Source organism: Cetorhinus maximus, chromosome 22, assembly GCF_964194155.1.
Source record: "Cetorhinus maximus chromosome 22, sCetMax3.hap1.1, whole genome shotgun sequence".
Taxonomy (NCBI): Eukaryota; Metazoa; Chordata; class Chondrichthyes; order Lamniformes; family Cetorhinidae; genus Cetorhinus; species Cetorhinus maximus.
Window position 1 is genome coordinate 72,236,926 of NC_135900.1, and position 27,763 is coordinate 72,264,688.

Below are 27,763 nucleotides of genomic sequence, written 5' to 3' on the forward strand. Positions count from 1 at the left end.
ACATTGAACTTCTGATGGGCAATTCCCCACTCCCCCAGTCTCTGCGAATGTCTCCGACTCTGACAGCCGGAGATTTGGGGCATTTCCGACTTACTTACCTGGATAGTTACCCAGGAAATGTTAGACAGATTAAAACCTGGTCTAACTCCTGGGTAACTATATAATCGACCCCTGCAATCACTCACACTGAATCCCCCCCGATACCCCCCAGGACTACCTGACCTTACTAACTCCCCCATCGATTAACCCCTTGATGCAACATGACTAACCCCCTGACCCATTCACCAACCCTACTCACTCACCCATTACCCACCTCACCCACCACTGTTTCCATCTACCACCCTATCCACCTACCACCTCATCTACCAACCCACCCTACTCACTCACCCACTACCCACCTCACCCACCCTACCCATTCACTCATCCATCCAGTCACCTATTCACGAACATTCACACTGGACCTGTTCTGTCTCTCCACACCCGCACCCCTACTCCTGACTCCAGAGCTGCAATGGAGCTCTTGGAGGGACACAGTGCTCCGCATTTTTGGTAAAGCTAGGCTTGGAAGACCGGCAAGAAATGTGGAGCAGTGTTGAGGCAGGGAAAAGTTCAAGTGGATCAGCAATCCAATGATGATTGCTGCTCCTCGGAAGATCTAGGCCATGCTGTCAGAGGTTAATGGATGTTGAACAAAAGTTTCCCACGACTAACGTCACCTGAGGGACATGGAATTAAAAAGGACAAAGCTTTCTAACCTGTCCATTGATAGCTGGGCCACCAGTGTGACCTCCGTGTTTTCAGTGGAAGGCTCGAACTCATAGTGCAAGAAATAGAGATGGGTGCGATGGACAGTGAATCGCTCCCTTCGGAATTCGTAGCAGGGGTCATCCTCATCCAGTTCTAATAACTGCTTCTGTAGCTGAAAAACAGAAAAATTGTGAAGACTAAGACAAACGCAAAGTAAGAGGAATAGCATTTCATTTAGCGGGTCAATACCCACTAGACCAAGGGTGTCAAACTATTGGAAATATTGGGACTGGTCCAGCCTCCTTGCACTTGGTGAGGGCCACATTCAGAAGATATTATCTGGATCAGTTTCACTCACAGAAGGGTTGGTAATAACGAGGATAGATTTAAGGCAAATTGGCAAAAGAATCAAGGGGGAAGATGAGGAGAATTTCTTTACACATGGGAGTTGTTGAGATCTAGAACACACTGGCAGAAACACAATCAATAGTAACTTTCCTAAAGGAACTAAATAGGTATTGAAAAGGAAGTATTTTCAGGGTTAAGGGAGAATAGCAGGGGAGGGGGACGAATTGAACAGTTCTTTCAAAGAGCCAGCTGGGCCGAATGGTCTCCTTCTGTGCTGTACCATTCTGTGCTAATGTAGAAAAGTGATCTTGGTGTAACCTTCCCATGTAACTTCTCATGTTTCTCATCTCATTCGCTTCATAGTGTTTTCTAATATCGCACTCTCAACAAATTAAAAAACGTGGGCTTTCCGTTCACGTCCACACAGAAATACAAAATGAATTTCATAACACGTGTGTGTGTGTGTGTGTGTGTGTGTTCTGGCATCTTCGCTAATTGATGCATTTTTGGACTACATGCTGCTCAGTTTGAGAGGGGAGTAACATCGAAGACTATTGAAATGGTACAAAAACATTAATTTTTGCTTTGGAAAAGACTCGATTTTCTTTTGTAACAAAGGCACTGAAGCTGGTCGCAATTGTGCTTTTTTTCCCCCAAGTGAGTCAGTTGTTTGACTGAAGCAAAATAACTGAACTTTATTTTTAAATTAAACCATTGAACTGTTAGATTTAGCATCTCCATCAGCAGAGTAAATGGTGCAAATAAAAGCTTAGCAGTGGATTTAGGCATGGACACATCTGCCTCACCAAGATTTATGGATCTGCCTCATTAAAATACCAGCCACTATGAGTCCACTCCTCCCCCTCCACTCCTATCTTTCAACTGACCCCCATTATCAGACCCTACACCACAGTGGTGCGGTCATAATTATTCTACGGTTCTAACAAAACAGCATTTTTTCTTTCAAACTAAAGTAACATTTGCACCACACAAGTGCCAGGCAATGACCATTTCCAACAGGAGAGAATCTAAACATCGCCCCTTGACATTCAATGGCATTACCATCACTGAATCCTCCACTATCAACATCCTGGGGGTTACCATTGACCAGAAACTGAACTGGACTAACCATATAAATACTGTGGCTACAAGAGCATGTCAGAGGCTGGGAATTCTGCGGAGAGTAACTCACTTGCCTGGTTGAGTGCAGCTCCAATAACACTCAAGAAGCTTGACATCATCCAGGACAAAGGATCCCACTTGATTGGCACCCCATCCACCACCTTAAACATTCACACCCTCCACTACCGATGCACAGTGGCAGCAGTGTGTACCACCTACAAGATGCACTGCAGGAATTAACCAAGGCTCCTTCAACAGCATCTTCCAAACCTGCGACCTCTACCAATCAAAACCAGTCAAATCACCTCTTAGCCTTCTATATTCTTGGGAATAAAACCTTGATTATTTAACCATTGAAGTCCAGGTATAATTCTGGTAAATCTATGCTTCACTCCCTTCTAGGCCAATATATCCTTCCTAAGGTGTGGTGCCCAGAACTGCTCACAGTAACTCCATGTGTGGTTTGACCTGGACTTTGTATAGCTGAAGCATTCCTTTAACTTCCCTGCTTTCTTGTCCTCCACATATAAAGGCCAGCATTCCTTAAACCTTCTTGATTATTTTCTGCACCTTTTCATGACATTTTATTGATCTCTGTACCTGGTCCCCCGAAGTCTCACTGGACCTCCACTGTTTCTACCTTTATACCATTTAGATAGTACCATGTTCTATCCTTTCTTTAGTCCAAAGTGGATGATATCACAGTTGACTATATTGAACTCCATTTGCCACAGTTTTGCCCATTCACTTTAATCTATTAATACTGATGTAATTTTGTCCTTTCACCTTCACAGCTGACAATGCCGCTTATTTTTGCGGCATCGCTAAACTTTCTATCTAATCATCTAGATCATTAATAAATATGATGAGTAATTGAGGCCCCAGAACAGGTCTTTGCAGGACATCGCTACTTATAACCTGCCAATTAGAGTGCCTGCCCATTATCCCTGCACACTGAATCCTGCCACTCAGCCAATTTCATAATCAATAATTTACCTTCAACTTCAGTTAAGTCTCTTATGAGAAACTTGATCACAGACATTCCCCCATCACCTCTTCAGAAAATTCAGTCAGATTCGTCAGACTTTGATCCATCCTTTACAAATCCATGCTGACTTCTCTGATCACTTGGAAATGTGGAATGGCATTCAGTCACTCTATCTTTAATTATAGGTGCCAGTAACTTCTGACAACAGATGCGAGGTTAACTTGTCTATAACTATGTAGCTTCCCTCTCTTACCTTCCTTAAGTAGTGGAGTGACATGCGCAGTTTCCAGAGAGAGGTTCCCAAATCAAGAGAACTTAGGAAGATTTTTAAAAATTCTTTAATGGGATGTAGGCATCGCTGGCAAGGCCAGCATTTGTTGCCCCAAGCCTAATTGCCCTTGACTGAGTGGACATTTCAGTGGACATTGCTGTGGATCTGGAGTCACATGTAGGCCAGATCAGGTAAGGATGGCAGATTTCCTTCTCGAGAGGTCATTAGCGACCAGATGCTTTCATTGATGCTTTCAATTCCAGATTTACTAATTGATTTTAAATTCCACCAACTGTCTCCCCAAAGCATTAACCTGGGTCTCTGATTAATAGCCCAGCAACATTACCATTGTGCCACCATCTCCCACTAAATTACAGTTAGAGCATCTGCAATGTGTCACCTTCCTTTAAAATTTTGGGATGGAAACCATCTGATGGGGGAGGTGATGGCATAGTGGTATTGTTGCTGGTCTAGTAATCCAGAGACCCAGGGTAATGCTCTGGGTACCAGGGTTCGCATCCTTCCATGGCAGATGGTGGAATTTGAATTTAATAAAAAATCTGGAATTAAAAGTCTAATGCTGACCATGAAACCATTGTTGTTTGTTGTAAAGACCCATGTGCTTCACTAATGCCCTTTGGAGAAGGAAATCTGCCGTCCTTATCTGGTCTGGCCTACATGTGTCCCCAGACCCAAAGCAATGTGGTTGACTCTTAACTGCTCTCTGAAATGGCCTAGCAAGCCACTCAATTGTATCAAACCACTACAAAGTCACAAGAAAGGAATGAAACTGGATGGACCACCTGGCATTGACCCAGGCACCGGAAAAGACAATGGCAAACTCTGTTGACCCTGCAAAGTCCTTCTTACTAACATCTGGGGGCTAGTGCCAAAATTGGAAGAGCTGTTTCACAGACTAGTCAAGCAACAGCCTGACAAAGTCATCCTCACAGAATCATACCTTACAGAAAAAGTCCCAGACACCACCATCACCATCCATGGGTATGTCCTGTCCCACCGGCAGGACAGACTCAGAAGAGGTGGCAGCACAGTGGTATACACTCAGGAGAGAGTTACCCTCAACATCGACTCCATGAAGTCTCATGGCATCAGGTCAAACATGGGCAAGGAAACCTCCTGCAGATTACCATGTACAGCCCTCTCTCAGCTGATGAATCAGTGCTCCACCATGTTGAACACCACTTGGAGGAAACACTGAGGATGGCAAGGGTGCAGAATGTACTCTGTGTGGGGGACCTCAATATGTATCACCAAGAGTGACCACTACTGACCGAGTTGGCCGAATCCTAAAGGACATAGCTGGTAGACTAGGTCTGTGGTGAGGGAACCAAGAGGGAAAAACATACTTGACCTCATCCTCACCAACTTGCCTGTCCATGACAGTATCGGTAGGAGTGACCACCACAGAGTCGTTGTGGAGACGAAGTCCCACCTTCACATTGAGGATACCCTCCATTGCGTTGTGTGGCACTACCACTGTGCTAAATATTGACCAGATCTAGGAACTTACTGGGCATCCATGAGGCGCTGTGGGCCATCAGCCAGCAGAATTGTGCTCGAGCACAATCTGTAACCTCATGGCCCGGCATATCCTCGACTCTACCATCACCATCAAGCCAGGCGATCAACCCTGGTTCAGTGAAGAGTGCAGGAGGGCATGCCAGGAGCAGCACCAGGCATACCTAAAAATTAGGTGTCAACCTGGTGAAGCTATGATACAAGACTACTTGCGTGCCTAACAGCATAAGCAGCAAGTGATAGACAGAGCTAAGCAATCCCACAACCAACGGATCAGATCTAAGCTTTGCAGTCCTGCCACATCAAGTCGTGAATGATGGTGGACAATTAAACAACTCACTGGAGGAGGAAGCTCCACAAGTATCCCCATCCTCAATGATGGAGGAGCCCAGCACATCAGTGCAAAAGATAAGGCTGAAACATTTGCTACAACATTCAGCCAGAAATGCCAAGTGGATGATCCATCTTGGCCTCCTCCGGAGGTCCCCAGCATCACAGATGCCAGTCTTCAGCCAATTTGATTCACTCTGTGATATCAAGAAACTGCTCAATCATCAGTAAAGTAATGGAAGGGGTCATCAACAGTGCTATCAAGTGGCACTTGCTTAGCAATAACCTGCTCACTGACGCCCAGTTTAGGTTCCGCCAAGGCCACTCAGCTCCTGACCTCATTACAGCCTTGGTTCAAACATGGACAAAAGAGCTGAACTCCAGAGGTGAGGTGAGAGTGACTTCCCTTGACATCGAGGCAGCATTTGACTGAGTGTGGCATCAAGGAGCCCTAGCAAAACTGAAGTCAATGGGAATCAGGGGGAAAACTCTCTGCTGGTTAGATTCATACCTAGCACAAAGAAAGATGGTTGTGGTTGGTGGAGGTCAGTCATCTGAGCTCCAGGACATCACTGCAGGAGTACCTCAGGGTAGTGTCCTCGGCCCAACCATCTTCAGCTGCTTCATCAATGACCTTCCTTCCATCATAAGGTCAGAAGTGGGAATGTTTGCTGATGATTGCACAATGTTCAGCACAACTCGGGACTCCTCAGATACTGAAGCATTCCATGTCCAAATGCAGCAAGACCTGGACAATATCCAAGTTTGGGCTGACAAGTGGCAAGTAACAGCACCACACAAATGCCAGCAATGACCATCTCCAATAAGAGAGAATCTAACCATCGCCCCTTGATGTTCAATGGCATTACCATCACTGAATCCCCCACTATTAACATCCTGGGGGTTACGATTGACCAGAAATTGAACTGGGCTAGCCATATAAATACTGTGGCTACAAGAGCAGGTCAGAGGCTAGGAATCCTGTGGCAAGTAACTCACCTCCTGACTCCCAAAGCCTGTCCACCATCTACAAGGCACAAATCAGGAGTGTGATGAAACACTCCACGCTTCCATGCACGAGTGCAGCTCCCATAACACTCAAGAAGCTTGACACCATCCAGGACAAAGCAGCCCACTTGATCGGCACCACATCCACAAACATTCACTCCCTCCACCACCGATGCACAGTAGCAGTAATGTGTACCATCTACAAGATGCACTGCAGGAATTCGCCAGCACCTTAGACAGCACCTTCCAAACCCATGACCACTACCATCTGGAAGGACAAGGGCAGCAGATAGATGGGAACACCACCACCTGGAAATTCCCCTCCAAGTCACTTACCGTCCTGACTTGGAAATATATCGCCGTTCCTTCACTGTCACTGGGTCAAAATCCTGGAACTCCCTCCCTAACAGCACTGTGGGTGTACCTACACCACATGTACTGCAGCAGTTCAAGAAGACAGCTCACCACCAACCTCTGAAGGGCAACAAGGGATGGGCAATAAATGCTGGCCCAGCCAGCAAAGCTCACATCCTGTTAATTAGTTAAAAAAAGTGCTAGGGATTTGTCATTCTTTACCACTATTATTTTTTTCATTATTATTATTTTGTTTATATTAATTTTGTGGAGGCCCTGATTCAATCCTAGCTTTCTGGAATATCTAATATATCTCACCTCTACTGGAAATATTAATTAAATGTAATTATTGAACATACCCTCCCATTTCCATATTTTCATTGGAAATATCACCGTTATCCATTTGCAAGGGTCCCCCATTACTCCTGACCACCCTCTTTTCCTAATAACATTGTAAAAGTGTTTTGTTTAATATCTCTTGCATATTTCTTCTCATAAACCTTTCATAGTTCTTACTATTTGTTTTGCCACCCTGTGTATCTTTCTCATTTGCCAGGATCTGGGCTTTTTTTTAATGTTTTGTTAATGCTTTTTCTTTTCATTGTCCATGACTGTTTTCTCTGGTAAGTAGAGCCCTTTTCCCTTAGGGATATAAATTGGCTCTGTGTCAGGTTAAATCCCTTTTAGGACACCTCCTGTTGTTTAACCCAATAACAGAGTTGTCCAGTTTACTGTGGACAGTCTCTGTCTCATTCCATTGAAGTCAGCCTGACCTAAATCTTGAATCTTAGCAGTTGCTTTCCATTTCCCACTTTCAGTGCTACATTTAACTTGATCATATTATCTTCACTATTAGATAAAATTTCACACACCACTAGGGTGTTAACTAAATCTGGCTCATTATTCATTACTAAATCTAATATGTTGGTTCAGGACATTATTTGCAGAATCTTGTGCTCTCTCTGGTGGCAAGCTTGGAAGTGGGAAGGGCATGTACTCAGGTGGGATGGTGGCATACGGGAACCGCACTGCCTTCCTGCCTCTGTCTAAATTAATTTCTGGGCGGGAAGGCTCATGGTTGACCTTCATGCGCCGCCACCAATCGAGGCCCTTAAGTGGCCAATTAATGACCACATAAAGGCCTCATCCCGCCGCCACTGGTATTAACCCAGCTGCAGGCGGGCCTGTTGCCATGCACGGCAGCTAAAACTGTGTGGGCTGCTTGTCACCTCCTCGTGGCGAGGGGGGTGGGGTTCTCTTAATTAAAGTCACTCAGTTGCCATCAGGAAGGGGAGGCCTGCTGACAGCCATCCCCCTGCCCTTGCTGCTGATACCCCTGTACTCCTCTTCCTGTAACCCCCAAAATAGCACCCCACCCCCCCACCCCCAGCACTCCCAATTACTTACCTTTGGCCTGGGTTGCTCCACAATCCTTGGACTCCTGTGACTGTCCTTCCGGCAACAGCCACCACTTCCCCAGCGGCGCTGCTGAGCCTCTGATTGGCCAGCAGCTCTTGGTAGGAGAGGCTTCTGCCCCTGTTATCTAGGTTCCAGGGGAAGGCCCACCAGTGGCCTCGCTGCTGCCTGATTGGCTTGTGGTTCGGTGAAACTTCCCAGAAAGAGGCAACACGGGTCTCTTGCCAGCTCTCCAGCCAGCAGGTGAGAGCTCCGATGCCCTAACGTGATTCCACCCAAAGTTGCAGAAAACTATCCTGAAATGTGTTTTCACCTTTCTGACATGTGCTGGTTTGCTTATCCCAATCTATGTGAAAGGTAAGATTCCCCATCAAAACCATTCTGCCTTTACTACATCCATGTATGATCTCTGCAGTTATAAAATCTGCCACGTCATAGCTTCTATCGTGGTGTCTATACACAACTCCCACTACAGCCTTAAATCCTTTTCCAATTCTTAATTCTAGTCATAAAATCTCCACTGCCTGCTTATCTCTCATGATCTGCTTTCTTTAGTTCCTAGTCCTGACCATTTTTCAGCCATGTCTCCATAATTGCTATAATTTCATACCTTTGAAGTTGACTTTATACCTGTAATTCATTCTATTTGCTCCTTATACTCTGTGCATTGGTATAAAGAACACTTATTTGGACCTAACTTGTCCTTCTAGTCTAATGCATTCCTCACGTTTCTTAATTCTCTCTCCCAATTTATTTACACCTTTTAATTTTCCTTTTACCTGTTGGACCTTAAGCACAGTTTCTGAATTGTTACCCTATTCTATTCCCTCTCGTTTGTTTTCAAAGTATTATTTATAGTACCTTTTCCACCTGTGCCCTTCATCCCATTTACTAGTTTAAACTCCTTGTGACTACCCTATTTTTCCTTTCCACTAGAAGCTTAGTTCCAGCCTGATTCAGGTGGAGTTCATCCTAACAGTTCTCCTTTCCTATCTCAGAACTGGTACCAGTGTCCCACGAAATGAAACCACTCTTTTTCACACCATTCTTTCAGCCATATGTTCTCCTCACTAATCTGCTTATCCCTATGCCAATTGGCAAGTGGCATAGGTAATAATCCAGAGATAATAATGCTTGAGGTCCTGTCCTTTAATTTAGCTCCCAGTTTTTGGCACTTTCCAAACAGGACCTCTTGCCTACTCTTCCCTATGTTGTTGGTCCCAGCATTGATCACGATGACTGGATCCTCCACTTTCCTTTCCAATATCCTTTCAAGCTGGCTCAAGATGTCCTACGCCCTGGCACCAGGTAGGCAACGTACCATGTGGAACTCTCGATCCTGCTTACAAGGATGTTATCTGCCCCCCTAATTATTGAATCCCCTACAACTACCACTGTATGTTTCGGCTGCGAATCTCCTGCCCACTTTGAGCCGCCCGCCTGAGCAAAGACCACAGCGTCGCTCAAGGGATCATCAGAGTACAAAAGCCTCTCCACCACGTCAAGTTGGCTATGCCCTTTGCTCACAGGATGATGTTTCTGTTTCAAGGGATGACAATGCCATTCGGTAAAGTTGGAAAGAACATTTTCAACAACTTCTGAACCGTGAATCCATAGTTACATCTGATACTCTCCAGGCTATTTCCCCTACCCTATGGTGGAATCTCTGGGTAAACCATTATAATGGGAGAGCTGCAACAAGCAATCAAATGGATGAAAAAGAACAAAGCTTGTGGCTGCGATGGTATTCCAACTGAGCACTTCAAAGCTAGTGGCCTTTTGCTCATATCAAAACCCTATGCACTCATCTTACAGATTTACTCCACCCTACTCCGCCAATTTCAGGAATGCGACAATCGTAACTATCTTCAAGAAGGGAAATAATTCATACTGTGGAAACTATTGAGGTATCTCCCTTAATAGCAGGAAAAATCCTGACACGCATTCTCCTGAATCGCATACTTCCTATGGCCAAGGAAATCCTCCCAGAAACACAGTGTGGCTTTAGACCTTCCAGAGAAACCTCCAACATGACCTTTGTCGCCAGACATGAATCCAAGAAAAATGTGAAGAACAATACCAGGAACCTTTCATTGCATGCATCAGCCCGATCAAAGCATTTGACTCAGTAAATCATAAGGATCTATGGATTGTGCTCCAAAGATTTGGAGATCCAAGAAACTTCATTACAATCCTGGAACCTGCTTCATGGTGATATGGCTGCAACTGTCTTGAGTGGGAGATCTGAAACAGACACCTTCAAAATCCAGGCCGGGGTCAAGCTAGTGTGTGATAGCTCCCTATTTATAACTTACATGACAGTGGCTATTCACCTCATCAAAGATCAACTGCCCTCTGGCATCAAATGAAATACCAATAAGATGGGAAACTTTTTAACCTCAGTCGTCTCTGTGTAAAAATAGTCCTTTGGTAGTACAGAACTTGAGTATTGCTGAAAAAAGAGACATGTCTAAGCTTATTGTCTTGCACTCATCAGGACACTATGCAAGAATGCCAACATGAGGGAAAACAACAATTTATATTGTATGAGGAGAGAGTACTGACTGGTTGGCAAGTACGCTCTGATTGGTAGAGGCTTTGCCATGGAGAATGCACCATTGATGGTGACTGACAGTTAACTGCCAAGCATTGTTTGAAATTTAAACCAGCCAGCTTGACCCGGATTGGTCAAGGCATTGCCCTGAGGAATGAGCCAGTGAATAGCTGTCACTTATTTTATTTAGCTGAAATGTGTGTACACGTTCTGTCTGCAAAGAACAGGGCCCTGTGTATTAATATATGTAGCTTCCAGTACATGCAAATGCACCACACTGCAAGCCAGGCTGACAATTTTAAATTGGTTGTCAGAGTAACTCTTAGCACACTGAGGATTATTTGGCAAATGTTGTCCAATCACAGAATCACATCTAATGTTGGACACTGTGTTTTGAGTTTTGCATGCACGGGCTGGTCGGGTATATCTGTATCTTGCCCGTGGCGAACAGCGGCTGGGACATGCTGTTTGATATGATCCGCCAGTCTTTGGGACATTCGGCCTACATACCTAGCATCACACTGACACTGAAATTCATATGCCTCATTACTCATTTGTCTGATAGGCTGAATATCTTTTTGGCTTGACGGCAGCATCCTGTTAGTGGCGAATACCGCTTGTTTTGCTACTGCATAGTAGTAGCGTGAGACAGCTAGCTTCACCTGTTGCTCAAATTTTTGAGATATTGTGCCCTTCCAGGCTAATCTGAGGTAGACTGGGCACCTTTCAGGGCCAAAAGTGACAGCCTGAGGCCTGTTGATGAGCTTTCATGATATACAATGTGAAATGATCTGATCAGGGTAGCCACTATCCTGCAGGATGCCTTTGATGTGCCCTATTTCAGCAACAAGTTTGCATGGTGAGCAAATGGCTTGGGCCCTATTTATAAGGTTGCTGATAACACTAATCTTATTGTGTGAAAAACTGTAAGAATCCGAATGCGCATATTGACCAGCGAAGGTAGGCTTGCAGTAGACGGTGGGAGAGAACTTCCTGGCAGATTTATCAATTGGTACATCAAGGAAAGGGAGTTCATTTGACTGCTCCATTTCAAAGGTAAATTTGAGCACAGGATGGAGCCCATTAAGGCATGTAAGGAAATTGTTACATGCTGTTGATTTAAATATAGTGAACGTATCATCCACATATCAGAAATACACAAGAGGTAGGTGTCATTCCATCAAAGACATGTTTCTCATGGAACCCAACAAAGAATTTTGCGAGAGCTGGACTTAAAGGGGATCCCATGGCAACACCATCTATTTGGGTATACATGGTATCATCAAAACGGAACTCAACTGCGCGAGTTGCTGAGTTCATAAGTTCAATGAATACTGATTCACGCAATGGTGGCGGGACTAGATCACAATAATATAGTGCTGCAGCTCAAATATTTATGGCTTCCTTAATTGGAACTTTGGTGTCTAGGCTAGCAATGTCAAATGAGCACATGGACACAGCATTGCTATCGATATGCAGCCCTGCATGGTCTTCGCAAATACATAGTGTCCTGATGAGTGCAAGATGAAAAGCCTCTTTTTTCAGTGATACTCTGTGTAAAAACTAAACTGACCAGCAGAGGTATACATGATTTACAGTTTGTGGATCACTGCAGTGTCGTTTCTCACTCTGCACCAGATTTACAAGCTATTCTCGATCTCTTTAATTCTACATGCAGGAGACTGAGCCTGTCCTTGAATGTTGCCAAGATAAAACTCATATCAACCCATATCTGCTCAGCCAAATATTTCACCTCCCACATATGTTGAAGGAGAGACTCAGAAATATGTTGAATACTTACCATATCTTAGCAGTCACTCTCAAAAGGCCACCATTGATGACGAGATCCAACGCAGGATCTGCTGCACCAGTTCGGCCTTCTACAAACTTCAGCATTGTGTGTTTGACAACAAAGTCCTCCACAAATCAACAAACGTCATAGTATACAGAGTTGTTGTCAATACACTCCTGTACTGCAGTGAGACCTTGACTATGTATCAGTGACATATAAGAGTTCTAGAGAAATTCTATGAGTAGTGCCTCCGCCATGTCCTCCAGATTCAATGGGAAGACTGTCGAACAAACACTAGTGTACCTCTTGAAGTCAGCTCCACAAGCATTAAGACAAAACCCCTGCAAAATGAACTTTGATGGACCCGACACTGTCCGGATGGCCGAAAGCCATTTTCCGCACCATGTCCTGTTTTCTCAACTCTTCAATGGCCGGTGTTCCAGGGAAGTTCAAAGAAAACACTTCAAAGGAAAACTGAAGCTCTTCTTGAAGCATAGCAGCATTGATGTTAATGATTGGGAGGAGCTTGCTACTGATCATTCAGAATGGTGATAACTTGTGCATCAAACTGCATCATACTTTGAGTCCCAACGTCTTAATGGTGAGGCAGAGTGGGGCCAGGGAAGGAACGGAAAAGAAGAAAATCCTGTACTCTGGATCCCACTACCTCATGGGACATCCTGCCCCCTGTGCCCAAAGATCTGTGGGCCAAGAATTGGCCTGTTCAGCCACATTAAGACCCAAGGCAGAAACTTGAGACCCTGAGTAGACATTGTTCTTGAATGAGGGAACAGCTGCTGCAGTGGCCACTCATCTCACCATTTAAATTAAGACTCTGTTCTAGGTTGAGTGCCATTCCCTTGTCTGATTTTGGGTGATTTAAGTTGCTGGATGCAACAAGAACCACCAACCCACCTCAAGCCCCAACCCTATAGATCCTCCTCCATCTGCACCATTCACGCTGGCCAATGGTGGGGTTAAAATACCACTTAAGTTTTCCTAGGTTTTAAAGGCCCTTTCTTTCAGCCAAGTCAACACCCAAACTAGGGAAGCTGACATGGTTGCGTCACAGAATGGTTTGGGGGTTTTGCAGGTAAGTGAATTTATAGTTGTACCTCGGCATTCAAAATCACCGGAGTGAAGCACTGTTCTCTGCAGTGCACAGCTGGTAGAATGTACCGTGAGTCCCAGTGCATCCCGAGGTACAACTATAGATATATTTACCTGCAAAACCCCAAACCATTCTGTGATGTAAACATGACCGTTTCCCTGGCCTGAACTGACTGAAGGAAAGGGTCTTTAAAGCCTCTTCAAGGATGGTCAATGAAATGAAATAAAGCAAAAAGAAAAACACATTAAAACATAATATACTGATCCAAGGCGGCCCAACTGCAAAGGAGACAGATTGTAGGTTGAGAAAATGACTGACCCACTTACAACTGGTCCTTGAAAATCTTTCTCATTGATTTTAAATTAACTGGACGCCGCAGGTTTGTAGGACTGTCCTGCACTTAATCGTTTGCTCATCAACTTAACAAGTTAAATGAATAAATAGGGAAAAATTAAGGAGGAGAGGAAAGAGACATACAGCAGGGGTGAGCATTATAGGAGGTCAAAAAAAATAATTGAGGGCAAAGAGGAACTACAATATTGAAATATCAAGGAATGTAAAACAAAATAATAAAATATTCTGCAGGCACATGATAAAGAAAAGGAAAGTTGGGATGGGAATAGGGCCACTAAGGGATGGACAGGATAAAAAAAATCACAGGCAGTGATAAGGAAATGGTAGGTATTTTAAATTATTTTGCTTTATTCAGTATTTACCATGGAGACACCTGGGCATGGTGACAGAAAATGAGATTAGAAATGATATAACTGCATTTATAATTAAAAGAGGAGAAATCTTAAATAGAGTAATCAAACTCAAAGAGGATAAAACCACTGGTCTGGACAGATTGCATTTGTGTACTTTAGAAGAATCTAGAGAAGAAACAGTGGAGACACTATTACACATATTTAATAATTCATTAGAAAAAAGTATAGCTAAGATTATATTTCTATGAAAGAAAAGAAACAGAACATGTCGAGTGAACTATAGACCTGGAAGCTTAACAGGAGCAGAAAAGGAAGGAGAAAATTGAAAAATACCTAGAAATCAAAAATATAATCATGAACAGTCAGCATGGATTTCGAAAGGGGAAATCTAGGCGTGATCAACCTCATTGAATTCTTTGAAGTAACAGAGAGAATGTACCAGGGCAATTGAGGGGATGTAATATATCTGGATTTTTGAAAAGGCGTTTGATAAGGTATCACTTCATAGACTAATGAATAAAATCAGAGCACATGGAGTCAGCTGACAAGGAGCAGAATTAATTGTTAGCTGGTTGCACGACAGAAAGCAGAGAGTAGGAGTAAAGTGTAACAATTCATGGTGGCTGAAGATGGGGATTAGGATATCACAAGTGTTGGGACCACTGTTATCAACAAATTATGCTAACAATTAGGCTTTGGAATCAAAAACACACTTTCTAAATTTGTGACGTCAAATTGGGGGGAAAGTCAACATCGGGGAGGACTACAACTTGCAGAATAGCCAGATAATTGGAAAATGGGTTCTCCTCAGTGCCCTAGCTAATATTTAACCCTCAATCAACATCACAAAAACAGATGATCTGTTTATTGGCTCATTGCTGTGTGCAAACTGGTCGGAAAGGCAGCACCTCTGACAGTGCAGCACTCCTTCAGCTTGAATCATGTACTCAAATTTCTGGAGTTGGACTTGAAACTACGATCTTTGGACTCAAAGGTGAGAGTGATACCCACTGACACCTAGGAATAAACCGCTCCCAGTGAGCCAAAAGAGTTCCAGTCAAACAGTATCGATTGATGTTGGGTAGCTTCAATCAAGCAAGCTCTCAAGACTTTCTCCATACTCACATTTTGACTGTTCTTGTCTACCTCGCTGGGGCAGCCAAACAACTCCCGGCGTAGGAGATTCCCATCGTACTCCAGAAACGTCAGATAAAGGTTCCGGAAAAACTCCACATGCTTGTTCTTCACCCGCAGTTTCTTGGGAGAATTCCAGTGGATCACCTGTAGGGCAACAAAGCACGATCAACGCCACATCCACAAGCTAGCCCAGGAAGGGAGTCAGTACATATTTCACAGTCCCAGTGAGCTGGCTCAATGACACCTTGCCTGGTCCTCATTGTTACCAATTACTGTCTGCTGCTAAGCTTCCATTATCATTCTGAGTTATTCTTTCTTGTTAATTCAGTATTGCTTTTTTCAAACAGTTGCACAGTAGTGTAAAACTTGAATATTGCTGTAAAGAGAGACTTGTTGCTGAGGCTTTTTGTCTTGCACTGATCAGGACAAACACAAGAATGCCAAATTTCAAACAATCACAACAATTTATACTACAAGAGAAAAGGATACTAGGATTGGTTGGCAATTGACTCTGATTGGCTGAGGTGTTGCCATGGAGAAAGCAACAGGGAACAATAGGCTTCCCAAGCTCTCAGGTAATTCAAAAAAAGCACAAGGCTTGGTCATATTCCTTTCGTTTACAGAGAACTGGTCCCTGTGTATGAATGTATGTTATTCATAGCAAAACGAAAAGAGCCATGTTATGATCTCAACTGATTATCTTAAATTGGCTGTTACTGTAGCTATTAGCGCACTCAGGATTGTTCAGCAGGTGCTGCCCAATCATGGAATCAGATCTAACAGAAGATGTTTTATTTTGCATTTTGCAGCTGCGGACTGGTTGAGTATGGTCTGCTTATTATAAACAACCAACGGAATATGCTGTTTGATCCAATTGCTGGGATATGTGGCCAACCTGGCATTGCACTAACACAGAGATTCATACACAACATTCCTCAATTATGTGGTAGGCAGAACATCTTTCTGGACTGACGGCAGGACCCTGTTAGTGGACGTTGCTACAGGTCAGCTAATGATTATTTACTCTGCGCTTCAGTTAATGTTCATTGCCAGCGGTCTCAGCTGGGGACGAGGGTGCTAGGTGACGTTGCAATGAGTCTCACCCAATTGGTGGGTGGGGAGGGAGCGTTCTGGGATAGTGCCAGGAAGTGCTTCTTCACAATAAGGGTAGTGGAAATCTGGAACTCTCTCCCTCAATGAGCTATTTAGGTTGGGGTAAATTGAAAATTTCAAAGCTGAGAATTTTATATTTTTGTTTGGCAAGGCATTGTTCAACCAAAGCAGGTAAATGGAGTTAAGATACGGATCAGCCATGAATAGTGCAACAAGCTTGAGGGGCTGAATGGCCTACATCTGCTCCCAATCCCAGGTGAGATGTCAATCTGCCAAACCCCTAGCACCTATTGTGTGTTGCGGTCTAGTAACTCCTCCAATGTCTGACTCCAGCAAGGATATGTTTCTCATCCCCAGTTGGTGCAGTGGGAGCTTGTGTCTGACTTCCTGAATGGTATCAATAAGGAGCACCTATGGGAATTTTCCATACCTTTCCCTTGGCTTTCAGGTAGGAACCTGGGGGAAGTTTTGGAGCTATTGACCCCAGCTCCCCATGTAATCGGAGCCTGCATCCAATTCACATCAGTCTAGGCAGCCTCCTGAGCCCTGGTTTTAACCTTCCTTACCCAGGGTGGGTTCTGGTCAGATGCCCAATTATATCCTCCACTTAACTTAATGGAGTGTAAATTCGGAAACATTATACATCAGGCATATCACCCAAACCTTATCTGTTTCTGTCAGGTTAACATTGAGGCTCTAATGCTCTCTGTGGAATCCTCACAGTCATTGTTAGCTGCATTTCCAGTAACTATTTTGTTGCTAGGTTGTTGCAAAGGGGCTGGGGGAGGGTTAATTGTATATTAATTGTGTTTAATTGCATTCAGATAGTGGACATGAACTGGGCATTCACTTGAGAGTAAGGAATAAATTATTAAGGAATAAGCATTGGCCAGGGCACAGGGCAGATCTCTCCTACTCTTCTTATATTCGATACATACAGCTGGGAGGGTAGATTTGCCCTTGGTTTAATGACTCATACAAAAGATTGCGCCTTCAACAGTGCAGCACTCCCTCAGTACTTCACTGAAGGCATGGATTATTCAAGGACTATCAGAGTGGATTTATTAAGGGAAGGTCTCACTAGCTTGATTGAATTTTTTTGAGGGTCGATGAGGGAAGCACACTTGATGTAGTGTATTTAAATTTCCGAAAATCTTTTGACAAGGTCCCACATGGCGCTCATAGTATCCAATGGGAAACAGGCATGTTAGATCAGCGGCATGAAGCAAAGGTTTAAGATCAATGGGTGTTTTTGTGATTGGAGGGCTGTTTCCAGTGGGGTCCTGCAAGGCTCCATACTAGGTGCCTTGCTGTTTGTGGTATATATTAATGATTTATACTTAAATATAGGGGGCATCATTAAGAAGTTTTCAGATTATACAAAAATTTGCCATGTAGTTTATGGTGAGGAAGAAAGCGAGATATCTATATACTGGTTAGTTGGGCAGAAAAGTAGCAAATGAAAATCAAGCCAGAGAAGTGTGAAGTAATGCACTTGGGGAAGACAAACAAGGCAAGGGGATGCACAATAAATGGTAGGATACTGAGAAACGTAGAGGTTCAGAGACACCTTGGAGTGCATGACAATAGATCACTGAAGGTAGCAGGTGAAGGTATATAGGTGATCAAGAAAGGCATATGGAATGCTTTCCTTTATTGGCTCAGGCATACGATATATGAGCAGGGAGGCTATGCTAGAATGGTGTAAAACACTAGTTAAATCGCAGCTGGAGTATTGCATTCTGTTCCAGTCAAGGTATTCCAGGAAGGATGTAAACACACTAGAGGGAGTGATGAGAGAGATTTACCAGGATGTTGCATATAATAGAGAATTTTTTGAGAAAGGATTAGATAGGCTGGGAATGTTTTCTTTGGAACAGAGGAGGCTCTGGGGAGACTTAATTGAGGTGTTCAGCCTAGGTAGAGTGGATAGGAAGCAACCATTTCCTTTAGCGGAGAGGTCAATAGCCAAGGAGCATGGATTTAAAGAAATTGACAGAAGGATTAGAGGGGAGTTGAGGAGCAATTTTTTTTACCCAGAGGATGGTGGGGGTCTGGAACTCTCTGCCTGAAAAGCTGGTAGAGTTAAAAATCCTCATCACATTTAAAAAGAACTTGAATATGTATTTGAAGTGCCATAACCCACATGGCCAAAAACCAAGAACTGGAATGTGGGATTTAGCTAGGTGTTTGTTTATCGACCAGCATGGACACAATGGGCTTAATGGTCTCCTTCCGTGCTGTATATTTTTCTATGTTTCTTTGTCAGCATCGGTTTGGTGCTCAAGTGTCTGGAATGGAGGGTGGGGGGGCTTGAACCCACAATCACTCCCTGGATGATGAAAGAGATAGAGAGCAAGGTGAAGCGGAAAAATGGTGCAGATGACAGATATCAGGTGGATAGTATGAGAACCAGGCTGAAAATTGAAAGTTCAGAGGCAAAGTGAAGAAAGTAATAAGAGAAGCAAAGAGAGCATGAGAAGAGACTGGGAGCTAACGATAAAAGGGAATCTGAAAGTCTTATAAAGACAGGTAAATAGTAAAAGGTTATTAAAAGGAGGGGTGGGACCGATTAGAGACTAAAATGAGAATTTACACATGGAGGCAGAGGGGGCATGGTTGAGGTACTAAATGAATAATTTGCATCTGTCTTTACCAAGGAAGAAGATGCTGCCAAAATCATCATGAAAGAGGAAGTAGTTGAGACAAAGGATGGGCTAAAAATTGATCAAGAGGAGCTATTAGAAAGGTTGGCTGTACTTAAAGTTGATAAGTCACCAGGACTGGATGAGATGCATCTGAGGATACTGAGGAAGTGTGGGGGGGGATGGGGAACTGTGAGGTACTGCCCATAAACTTCCAATCCTCCTTAGATACAAGAATAGTACCAGAGGACTAGAGAATTATAAATATTACACCCTTGTTTAAAAACAGTCAATTGGATAAGTGAATATTAATTTAGGAAAGCCCGCTTGTATTTGTTAAAGGCCAATAGTATTTAAAGAACTTAATCAAGTTTTTTGATGCTGTAACAGAGGGTGATAAGGGTAATGCAGTTGATGTGTGTAACTCTTTCGAGTTATCAACAGATCGCATGTAACTCTTTCGAGTACATTCACAGTTCTTGGTTTCCGGGAGTGGGACATGAACCCACAACCTTCTGATTCAAAGGCGAGGGTGCTATGAACTGAGCCACAGCTGACACCTCGTTAGTTGATGTGTGTACATGAACTTCCAAAAACTGTTTGATAAAGTGCCACATAACGGGCTTGTCAGGAATGTCAAAGTCCATGAAATAAAAGGGATAGTGGCAGCATGGATATTGTAAAGAACATATTTTTATTTTTTTCTTGGACTGTGGCTTTAAAATTGGTCGATGGCTTTAAAAACTACCATGGCTGCAGTTTAAAGGAGATGTTCACTGGAGCAGGAAGAAGAGAATCTACAAAGTTACTATCTCCTGGATCAGTGTGCGCCAAGTTGGACAGAATGGGGCTGGAACTGAGACCTAGTTTAAGAGAGAACTGCTTCTTTGCCGGCGTTTTGATTGGCTCCTGACCAAGTGGCCAGGTTCTGTGTGAGGATAGTGCAGTAGATCAGCTCCTGGTCTGAAAAGAGGAAAAGGCCTGAAACCTCTCTATTCTGTGTTTTGTAATACTCCAGTAATCCTGCCATAGTAGCTAGCTAACTATTCCTCACATCGCTGTAACCTGCTTCCTTTTGAGAAACCCCAGTCAGGGGGAAAAGGGGAAAAATCACCAGTAGAGACATTAAAAGCAAGTTTCAACCAGAGAACCACAGACTGGGAGACCACCTCGTGTCAACCACAACAACCTGCGAGGAATTTGAAAGAAAGCAATTAAAGCCAACCCATCTAATCCTGAACTCCGGGTTGGTGCTATTGGAGTGTTTTATCTCACCCTTAAAATCCATGGGGTGTGTGTGTGTGTGTTTGTGTATAGGGATTTAAGAAGGGGTAGAGTTTAAGTTATCGAGTTAAAAGTTAGTTCATATTTTTTTTAGCCACTGGTTACAGACAATTTGTTTATAAAACAGTTATTTACTTGTTAAGTTTACAAACCTGGTGCTCATACTCTTTCAACCTAAATTAAACAGTCAGGTAGAAATGGGGCAATTTGGTGGTCTGATCAAACTTGTCATATTTGTCACGGCTCAGGGAGCAATGGGGCTTGATTCTACAGCGCATCATCCCCAGTGAGTCGTGACAATATGAAGCTCGCTGAATGACAGGAAACAGAGAATAGTGGTGAAAGTTTGTTTCTTGGACTGGAGGAAGGTATACAGCTGGGATTCCCAGGTGTCGTTATTAGGATCACTGCTTTTTTTTTTGATCAATATTAATGACCTAGATTTGGGTGTATAGCGCACAAGTTCAAAATTTGAAGATGATACAAAACTGTGAGGAGGATAGTGATAGACTTCAAGTGTGAAGTGATAGATTTTGGTGGAAAAGACAAGGAGAGGCAATGTGAAATAAAGGATTCTAAGGTGGTTTCAGGAGCAGAGGGACCTGGGGTATATATGCAGAAATCATTGAAGATGACGAGACAGGTTGAGAAAGTGGTTAAAAAGGCATACAGGAATTTGGAATTTCTATATAGAGGCATAGAGTACGAAAACCAGGAAGCCCTGGGTCAGCCTCAGTGGAAGTATTGTAATTCTCAGCACCACACTTTAGGAAGGATCTGAAGATTTAGGAGGAAGAGCATGGCCAAAAACCATCTCCCTGCCAGGTCCTGTTTTCTTAACTCTCAGATGGCCAACCTTCCAGGGGAGGGCAAAGAAAACACTTCAAGACATTCTGAGGCTCTCCTTGAAGTAAGGCAGCATTGACCTTAATGACAAGGGGGAGCTTGTTACCAACCGTTCGAATGGTGACAATTTGCCCATCAGATTGTATTGCGCTTTGAGTCCCAATGTCTTTATGATGAGACAGAGCGGCGGCAGAGAGGAAAGACAAGGAAGCCAATCCTGCATTCCGGATCCCACTACCTTGTGGGACATCCTGCCCCATGTGCCCATATATCCCCAGGTTAAAAATTGGCCTTTTCAGGCACATGAAGATCCCTGGCAGAACTCGCGACTCTAAGTAGGCGACATCGCCAAATCAATGGACAGCCGCCACAAACAAAGGCTTTAGAGAGAATGCAGAGAAGATTTACTGGAATGGTTCCAGGGGTGAGGGACTTCAGTTGCCTGGGTAGATTGGAGAAGCTGGAGCTGTTCTCCTTGGAGAAATGAAGGTTAGAGAGGAGATTTGGTAAAGGTGCTCAAAATCATGAGTGGTCTAGACAGATGGAGATAAACAGTTTCCACTGGCGGAAGGATGGCAATACAAGAGAACACTTTTTTCCATAGCAAATGGTTAGGATCTGGAAAGCACTGCCTGAGAGGAGACAGATTCAATCGAGGCTTTCAAAAAGGAATTGGATAAGTACCTGTCGAGAGAAAATTGCAAGTCTATGGGGAAAGGGTGGGGGAGTGGGACCAGCCAAGGTCTTGCAGAGAGCCAGCACAGACACAACCATTCTTTAATTCTATAAATACTTAAAAGGAAAAAAAAATGGCCATGAAGAAAGGGCAGGGAAATGGGATTAGAGTAAAACTTCCAGGTGAGGCTCAAACACTAGTATCAGTGTGAAGGGCCAAATTGCTCCATTCTACATTTTTAATCCTGTTCATTTCTTTCTTATAAAGTATTTAATTCAGAAAGAATAAAAGAATAAAAATTATATTGCAGAGATAAAGAGGGCAGCTCAACTTCTGTCTGCCAAGAATAATCCTGAGGTTCATTACAATTACTGGTTAGCCAAATAATAATGTATACAAAAGAGCGATGTACCATTAGAAACATAATATTCATCCCACTCACGATGGGTCAGCTTCTATTAATCAAATTAAATTAAATTGTTGCGCGTGAGAACAAGCAAGGGTTTGAATCATGGGAGGCAGTAAGACACTTTGACCTTCCTTGTCTAAATATAATAGATTTAATCTGTCTCACCAGATTACAGACTTTGTTTTTATTTCATTTTTTGGGTATGGGCAGCACTGCCATTTCAATTCACTACTTTGCTCTCATGCTCACCTTTCTGTCCTTGACCTGCTGCAATGTTCCAGTGAAGCCCAGCGCAAGCTGGAGGAACAGCCCCTCATCTTCCGATGTGGTACTTTTCCGGACTCAACATTGAGTTCAACAACTGCAGACTATGAACTCTCTCCTCCATTTTGATTTTGTTTCCCCCAAGCACCAGTTTGTATCATGTTTCCATGATTTTGCTTTCAGAAAAACTGACCTTTATTCTGCTGTTAACGCCTAATCTAGACCTATGTTTTGTTTCTTTACTACTACCATTCCTTTTGTTCCATGACATGTTTGATATTTAATCTCCCCTGCCCTCTAACCTATCCCTAACCTTCCCATTTATTCCGCCTGGCCCCCCCTTATCAACAGCATAAAACCCATCATATTTCTACCTTTCTTCAGTTTTGAAGAAGCCATTTTGGATTCGAAACGTTAACTTTGACCCAGATTTCGCCATGACGGCTATCCTCCCTGTTGTGGTAGAAATGGCAGATGAGCCCAGAAATCCCAGGTCCCGCCCAAACGGCACCTCCTGTTTTCACAGAGTCAGGAATGGAGCCAGGCTGGGGTTCGCACATGCGCATTTTATGGAGGCATCCGGCCATTCAAATCATCAGCTGCCTCCACTGAAGTGGGAGTTTTGAAGGCCAGGAGTGTGAAATTTGAAGTGTGCAGTTTAGATGAGGTTAGAGGAGATCAGAACTTGGTGGATTTATTTGTATAGCAGGATAACCCTTTGCATATGGTTCTGAAACACCCTTGGCAGAGGTAAGTCACCCTTTGGGATCAAGTAAACATGATTGTGTGTAAAAAGTACATAAACTCATTAGGATTGTCAAAGAACTGTCAAAACTCATTGGGACTGTCAAAGCTGCCAATGGATTTAATTCTGCTGGGCTTTAAATGAAAAAAAAACTATCTGGAGCTCAGAAAAAAGGTGCTTGATGTTTCATTCTGTCTGTTGACATAAGCTTGAGGCTTCTCATTATAGGATTTGTGCTGCAGTGACTGATTTTACAAACTAACATTATCACACTGAGGTGCAGTTTGACTGACAGCTCCAAGTGGTCATAGAATAAAAATGTTTGTTTTCATAAGAGATTAGTTGAAGGAATTTCTATATATTGAATGCTTTATTACCAACGAGAGTGTTTTTTAAATAGAGAAATCATCAATAGACACATTAACTTTATTTTATGTTAGCATGGTTCCTGAGGTTTGCCCATGATGGATACTAGGTGGCATGGAGCAGGTAAAGGCTATGGATGGCGGATGGGGGCATGGGTTGGCACTAAATTGGCATAGGGGCTATAAAGAGCATCGGGGATATGGGGGTATAGGGGGCATGGGAGCCATGGTGGGTGGGTAGAGGGGCATGGGTTGGCATAAGGGATATGAGGGGCCAATGGAGGTATGAGGTGGCATAGGTTGGCATGGATGGGGCATGGGAAGCGTGTGGGGTAAGGGGGGGTGGTTGAGAACTTGGGGGCTTTTTGTTTTAATGATTTTTCAAATTAAATTCAACAAGTGTCAGAGCACAAAGGAAGACCTTCTGCTCAGCCTGCCTCTGCACACAGCAGCTTCCGCACTCGTTCCTGAGGTGGCGGGCCCGACTTCCAATCCAGCAACGCCTCCCTACCGAATGAAACTCAGAACTGCGGGCTGCCATTTTAAAAGGCCAGGTTCACAGAGCCAGGAATTCTGGGCCTCTCTTTCTCGCTCCATAGACGCTGCCAGACCTGGTGAGTTTTTCCAGGACTGTGTGTTTTTATTATCTAGGAGAGATTTGGGTGTCCAGGTACAGAAATCTCTAAAAGCTGCTGCTCGGATATAAAAAGCAATCGGAAATTGCTAATGGAATGTTGATTTTTATTGCAAAGGGGCTGGAATACAAAGGCAGTGTAAAGATGTGGTTAAACCCCATCTGCAGCACTGTGTTCAGTTCTGGGCATCGCACCTTGGGAAGGATACTTTGACCTTGGAGAGAGTGCAAGTGCATGTTCGCCAGAATGATATCGGGATTGAAAGTGATATATTAAAAGGACAGACGGTACAGACTTGAAACCCCTCGAGTTTAGAAGGTTGAGTGGTGATCTCATTGATGCATTTAAAATTAAAAAAGGATCAATAGAGTAGATACGAAGAAATCATTTCTCTTGGCGAGGGAATCCAGAACAACAGGACACAACCTTAAAATTAGATATAGACCATTTAGGAGTGAAATCAGAAAGCATTTTTCCTCATACAATGGTGAGTAGAAATCTGGAACTCACCCTAAAAAGGCTGGGGGGCAAACTATTTTGTGAGAGATTATATCAAGGCATATGGAACTGAGGTTAAGATCAGCTATGATCTAATGGAATGACAGAATAGGCTAGAGTGCCTGAATGGCCTACTCCCATTCCTAGGGCAGAATTTTCCCCTCGTTGCGAGGGAAGTCTAAGAGCGGGCGCATGGAGGCGCACCTCTGATCGGCGCCCCCAATTGGGGGCGCACTGCCATTTTACGTGGGCAGGCCAATTAAGGCCCACCCAGCATGATGTCCGCAAGGAAATGCTATGCGCTCCCTGTGCGGGTGGGGATTCCCTGAGCCGAGAGTGTGATCTTACGCGCATGCGCATGAAAGAGCGCACTCATCTCCTTGAGGCTAAGTGCTGCCACAGGGAGATTGGCTCTACAATAAAAAATCTGAATATAAAGAAAAAAAATTCCCTGACATGTCCCCTCGTGTGACACTGTCACATGAGTTGGGACATATCCATCAGTTTTAAATACACTTTAATTAAATTTTTTAAAACCTACATGGAACCTCATCCCGCCCGTGGATGAGGTTTCATGCTTTTTCTAATGCCCGCCAGGGCTCCTGACCTGCCCACTAACCCTAAGGTTGGACAGGCAGGTCCAGTAATTAGTTTAACGACTTTGTCAATGGCCTCAATTAGCCATTGACAGGTCAGCGGGTGCACAGCTGGTTCGGCTGTGCCCCCGCCGACCTGAAAATTGAAATGGGGCAGGGTGATATCAGGAGTTCCGCCCGACGTCATCCTGAGCCAGTTCACGCATTGGCGAGCGGGCCCCGCGCCCTGCTCACCAACCGGGAAATCTTGGCCCTCGTGTATCCGAGAAAGTTGAAGCCTTCATACTTTACCTTATTTTTGATATTTCATATAAAATAAATTCCAGTTACTTTCACTAATCATAAAAATGGTGTCTGTCTTCATCAATTTTCCATCAGCCCATAGGAACAGGGCGAAGGAATGGAACAGACAATCAGCATGTTCTGTCATTAGCCAGTCCTGCTATTAATCAAAAAAGAAAATTCTGGATGATGTATGCAGCGATGTTATATTGAGAGTTGTCAGCTGATGGAGATAATTCTGGGACATCACAGGACCACAAGACGTGGACAGCTTGGGTTGGCACAGGCCAGGGTAGCCACAGCTCACCATTGGCACAGGTCAGACTCAACCCCTGACTTCGCAAATCCAATTTTCCTGCACTGACAACTTTGGGTGGAATGGAGAGGGCCCTGCTGCAGAGAATACAACCCACACTGTAATAGCGATAGGCATGAAGTCCCAAACACCATCTCCTGAATTTGGGTGGAGGCCCTCTCCATAGTCTCCTGTCCAAACACCATGGCCACACCTAGGGTCCTGGGCTTCTGATAGGCAAGTTAGTGTTGTAGTTTTATGCAGAGTATATATTTTTTTGTTTGCCTTTTCTCGTTAAACATTTCATTCTGTTCATTTATTCATTTTACTGGATAGCACATCGTGTTTGCCATCATTCTATTTCTGTCAACGCTTTAATTCTTGGTTACTGCTGCCATTCGATCCAGACAATTAATGTTGGCAACCTCATCCTGCCCATGAATGAGGTTTCCTCAAAAATGCAAAGGCCGCCTGGCTGATTTGCCTACCTGCCAACTGTAAGGCTGGATGGACATTGAAAATCTCTCAATTAATACTTTAATGGCCTTAATGGGTCTCCTGATTGTCGGCAGGCATGTTGCCGACTCTCATGCAAGCCCGCTGACCGAGATATCGCATGTGATTTTACACCCGATCGGGTCAGGCCTGCCCGCGGAATGTAAAATTCTGTCCCTGGGCTTTATTAATAGGGGCATAGAGTACAAGAGCAAGGAGGTTATGCTGAATTTATATAAGGCAGTTGTTAGACCTCAGCTGGGATAATGTGTATAGTTCTGGGGGCCACACTATAGGAAGGATGTGAATACATTGGAGAGAGTGCAGAAGAGGTTTACAAGAATGGTTCCAGGGATGAGAAACTTCAGCTATGAGGATAATTGGAGAGGTTGGGACTGTTCTCCTTGGAGAGAAGGCGGCTAAGAGGAGACCTGTTAGAGATGTCCAAAATCATTAGGGGGCTGGACAGAGTAGGTAGGGAGAAGTAGTTCCTGCTCCTAAAAGGATCAAGAATGAGAGGGCACAGATTTAAAGTGCAAAAGAAACAAATGTGACGTGAGAAATACTTTTTCACATGAGTGGTTCGTGTATTGATTGCACTGCCTGGATGTGTGCTAGGGGCAGGTTCAATCGAGGCAATCGAGAGGGCATTAGTTGATTATTTGGATAGAAACAATGTGCAGGGGTACGGGATAAAGGCAGGGCAATGGCACTAGGTCAGAATGCTCATTTGGAGAGCCGGTGCAGACATGATGGGCCAAATGGCCTCCTATTGTGCCGTTAAAATTCTGAGATTCTGTAATTTTTCTCGCTTGCATGCTTAAATGTTTATCACTTGCTCAAAATACTTGCATTTATATGATGCCTTTCACGGCCTCAGGAGTCCCCCAAAGTGCTTTGCAGACAATAAAATAATTTAAGTGTAGTCACTGTTGTAATTTGGAAAATGCCTAATCCATTTGTAATAAAATCTTATTCAAAAATACAGAAACTGCAGTAATTTATACACAAGGAAAAATTTAATTGATTGCAATTGAAAGATAAAACAAAAAAAATCAGTCATAGGTGTATAATCAGCTCTGTTGTTAGCTGGTGTACTTGGCTAGATTCTGTTTCTCTTTCAGGCAAACAAACACCTCTATATACAAAACACACAAGCTGTATTACTTCTGCCTGAATAAAGTTTTGAAA

At 43.7% G+C, this 27,763-nt stretch overlaps 1 protein-coding gene across 1 annotated transcript in view; it reads right to left on the bottom strand.

The window, feature by feature from the left end:
• LOC144696788 (xylosyl- and glucuronyltransferase LARGE1) overlaps positions 1–27,763 on the bottom strand; it is a 366,558-nt gene that overhangs the window by 11,486 nt on the left and 327,309 nt on the right. The window contains exons 10-11 of the mRNA XM_078568532.1: positions 15,413–15,568; positions 756–919 (exon numbers count right to left, since the gene is read on the bottom strand). Coding sequence (XP_078424658.1) covers positions 756–919; positions 15,413–15,568 — 320 coding nt within the window. The remainder of the gene's footprint in view (positions 1–755; positions 920–15,412; positions 15,569–27,763) is intronic.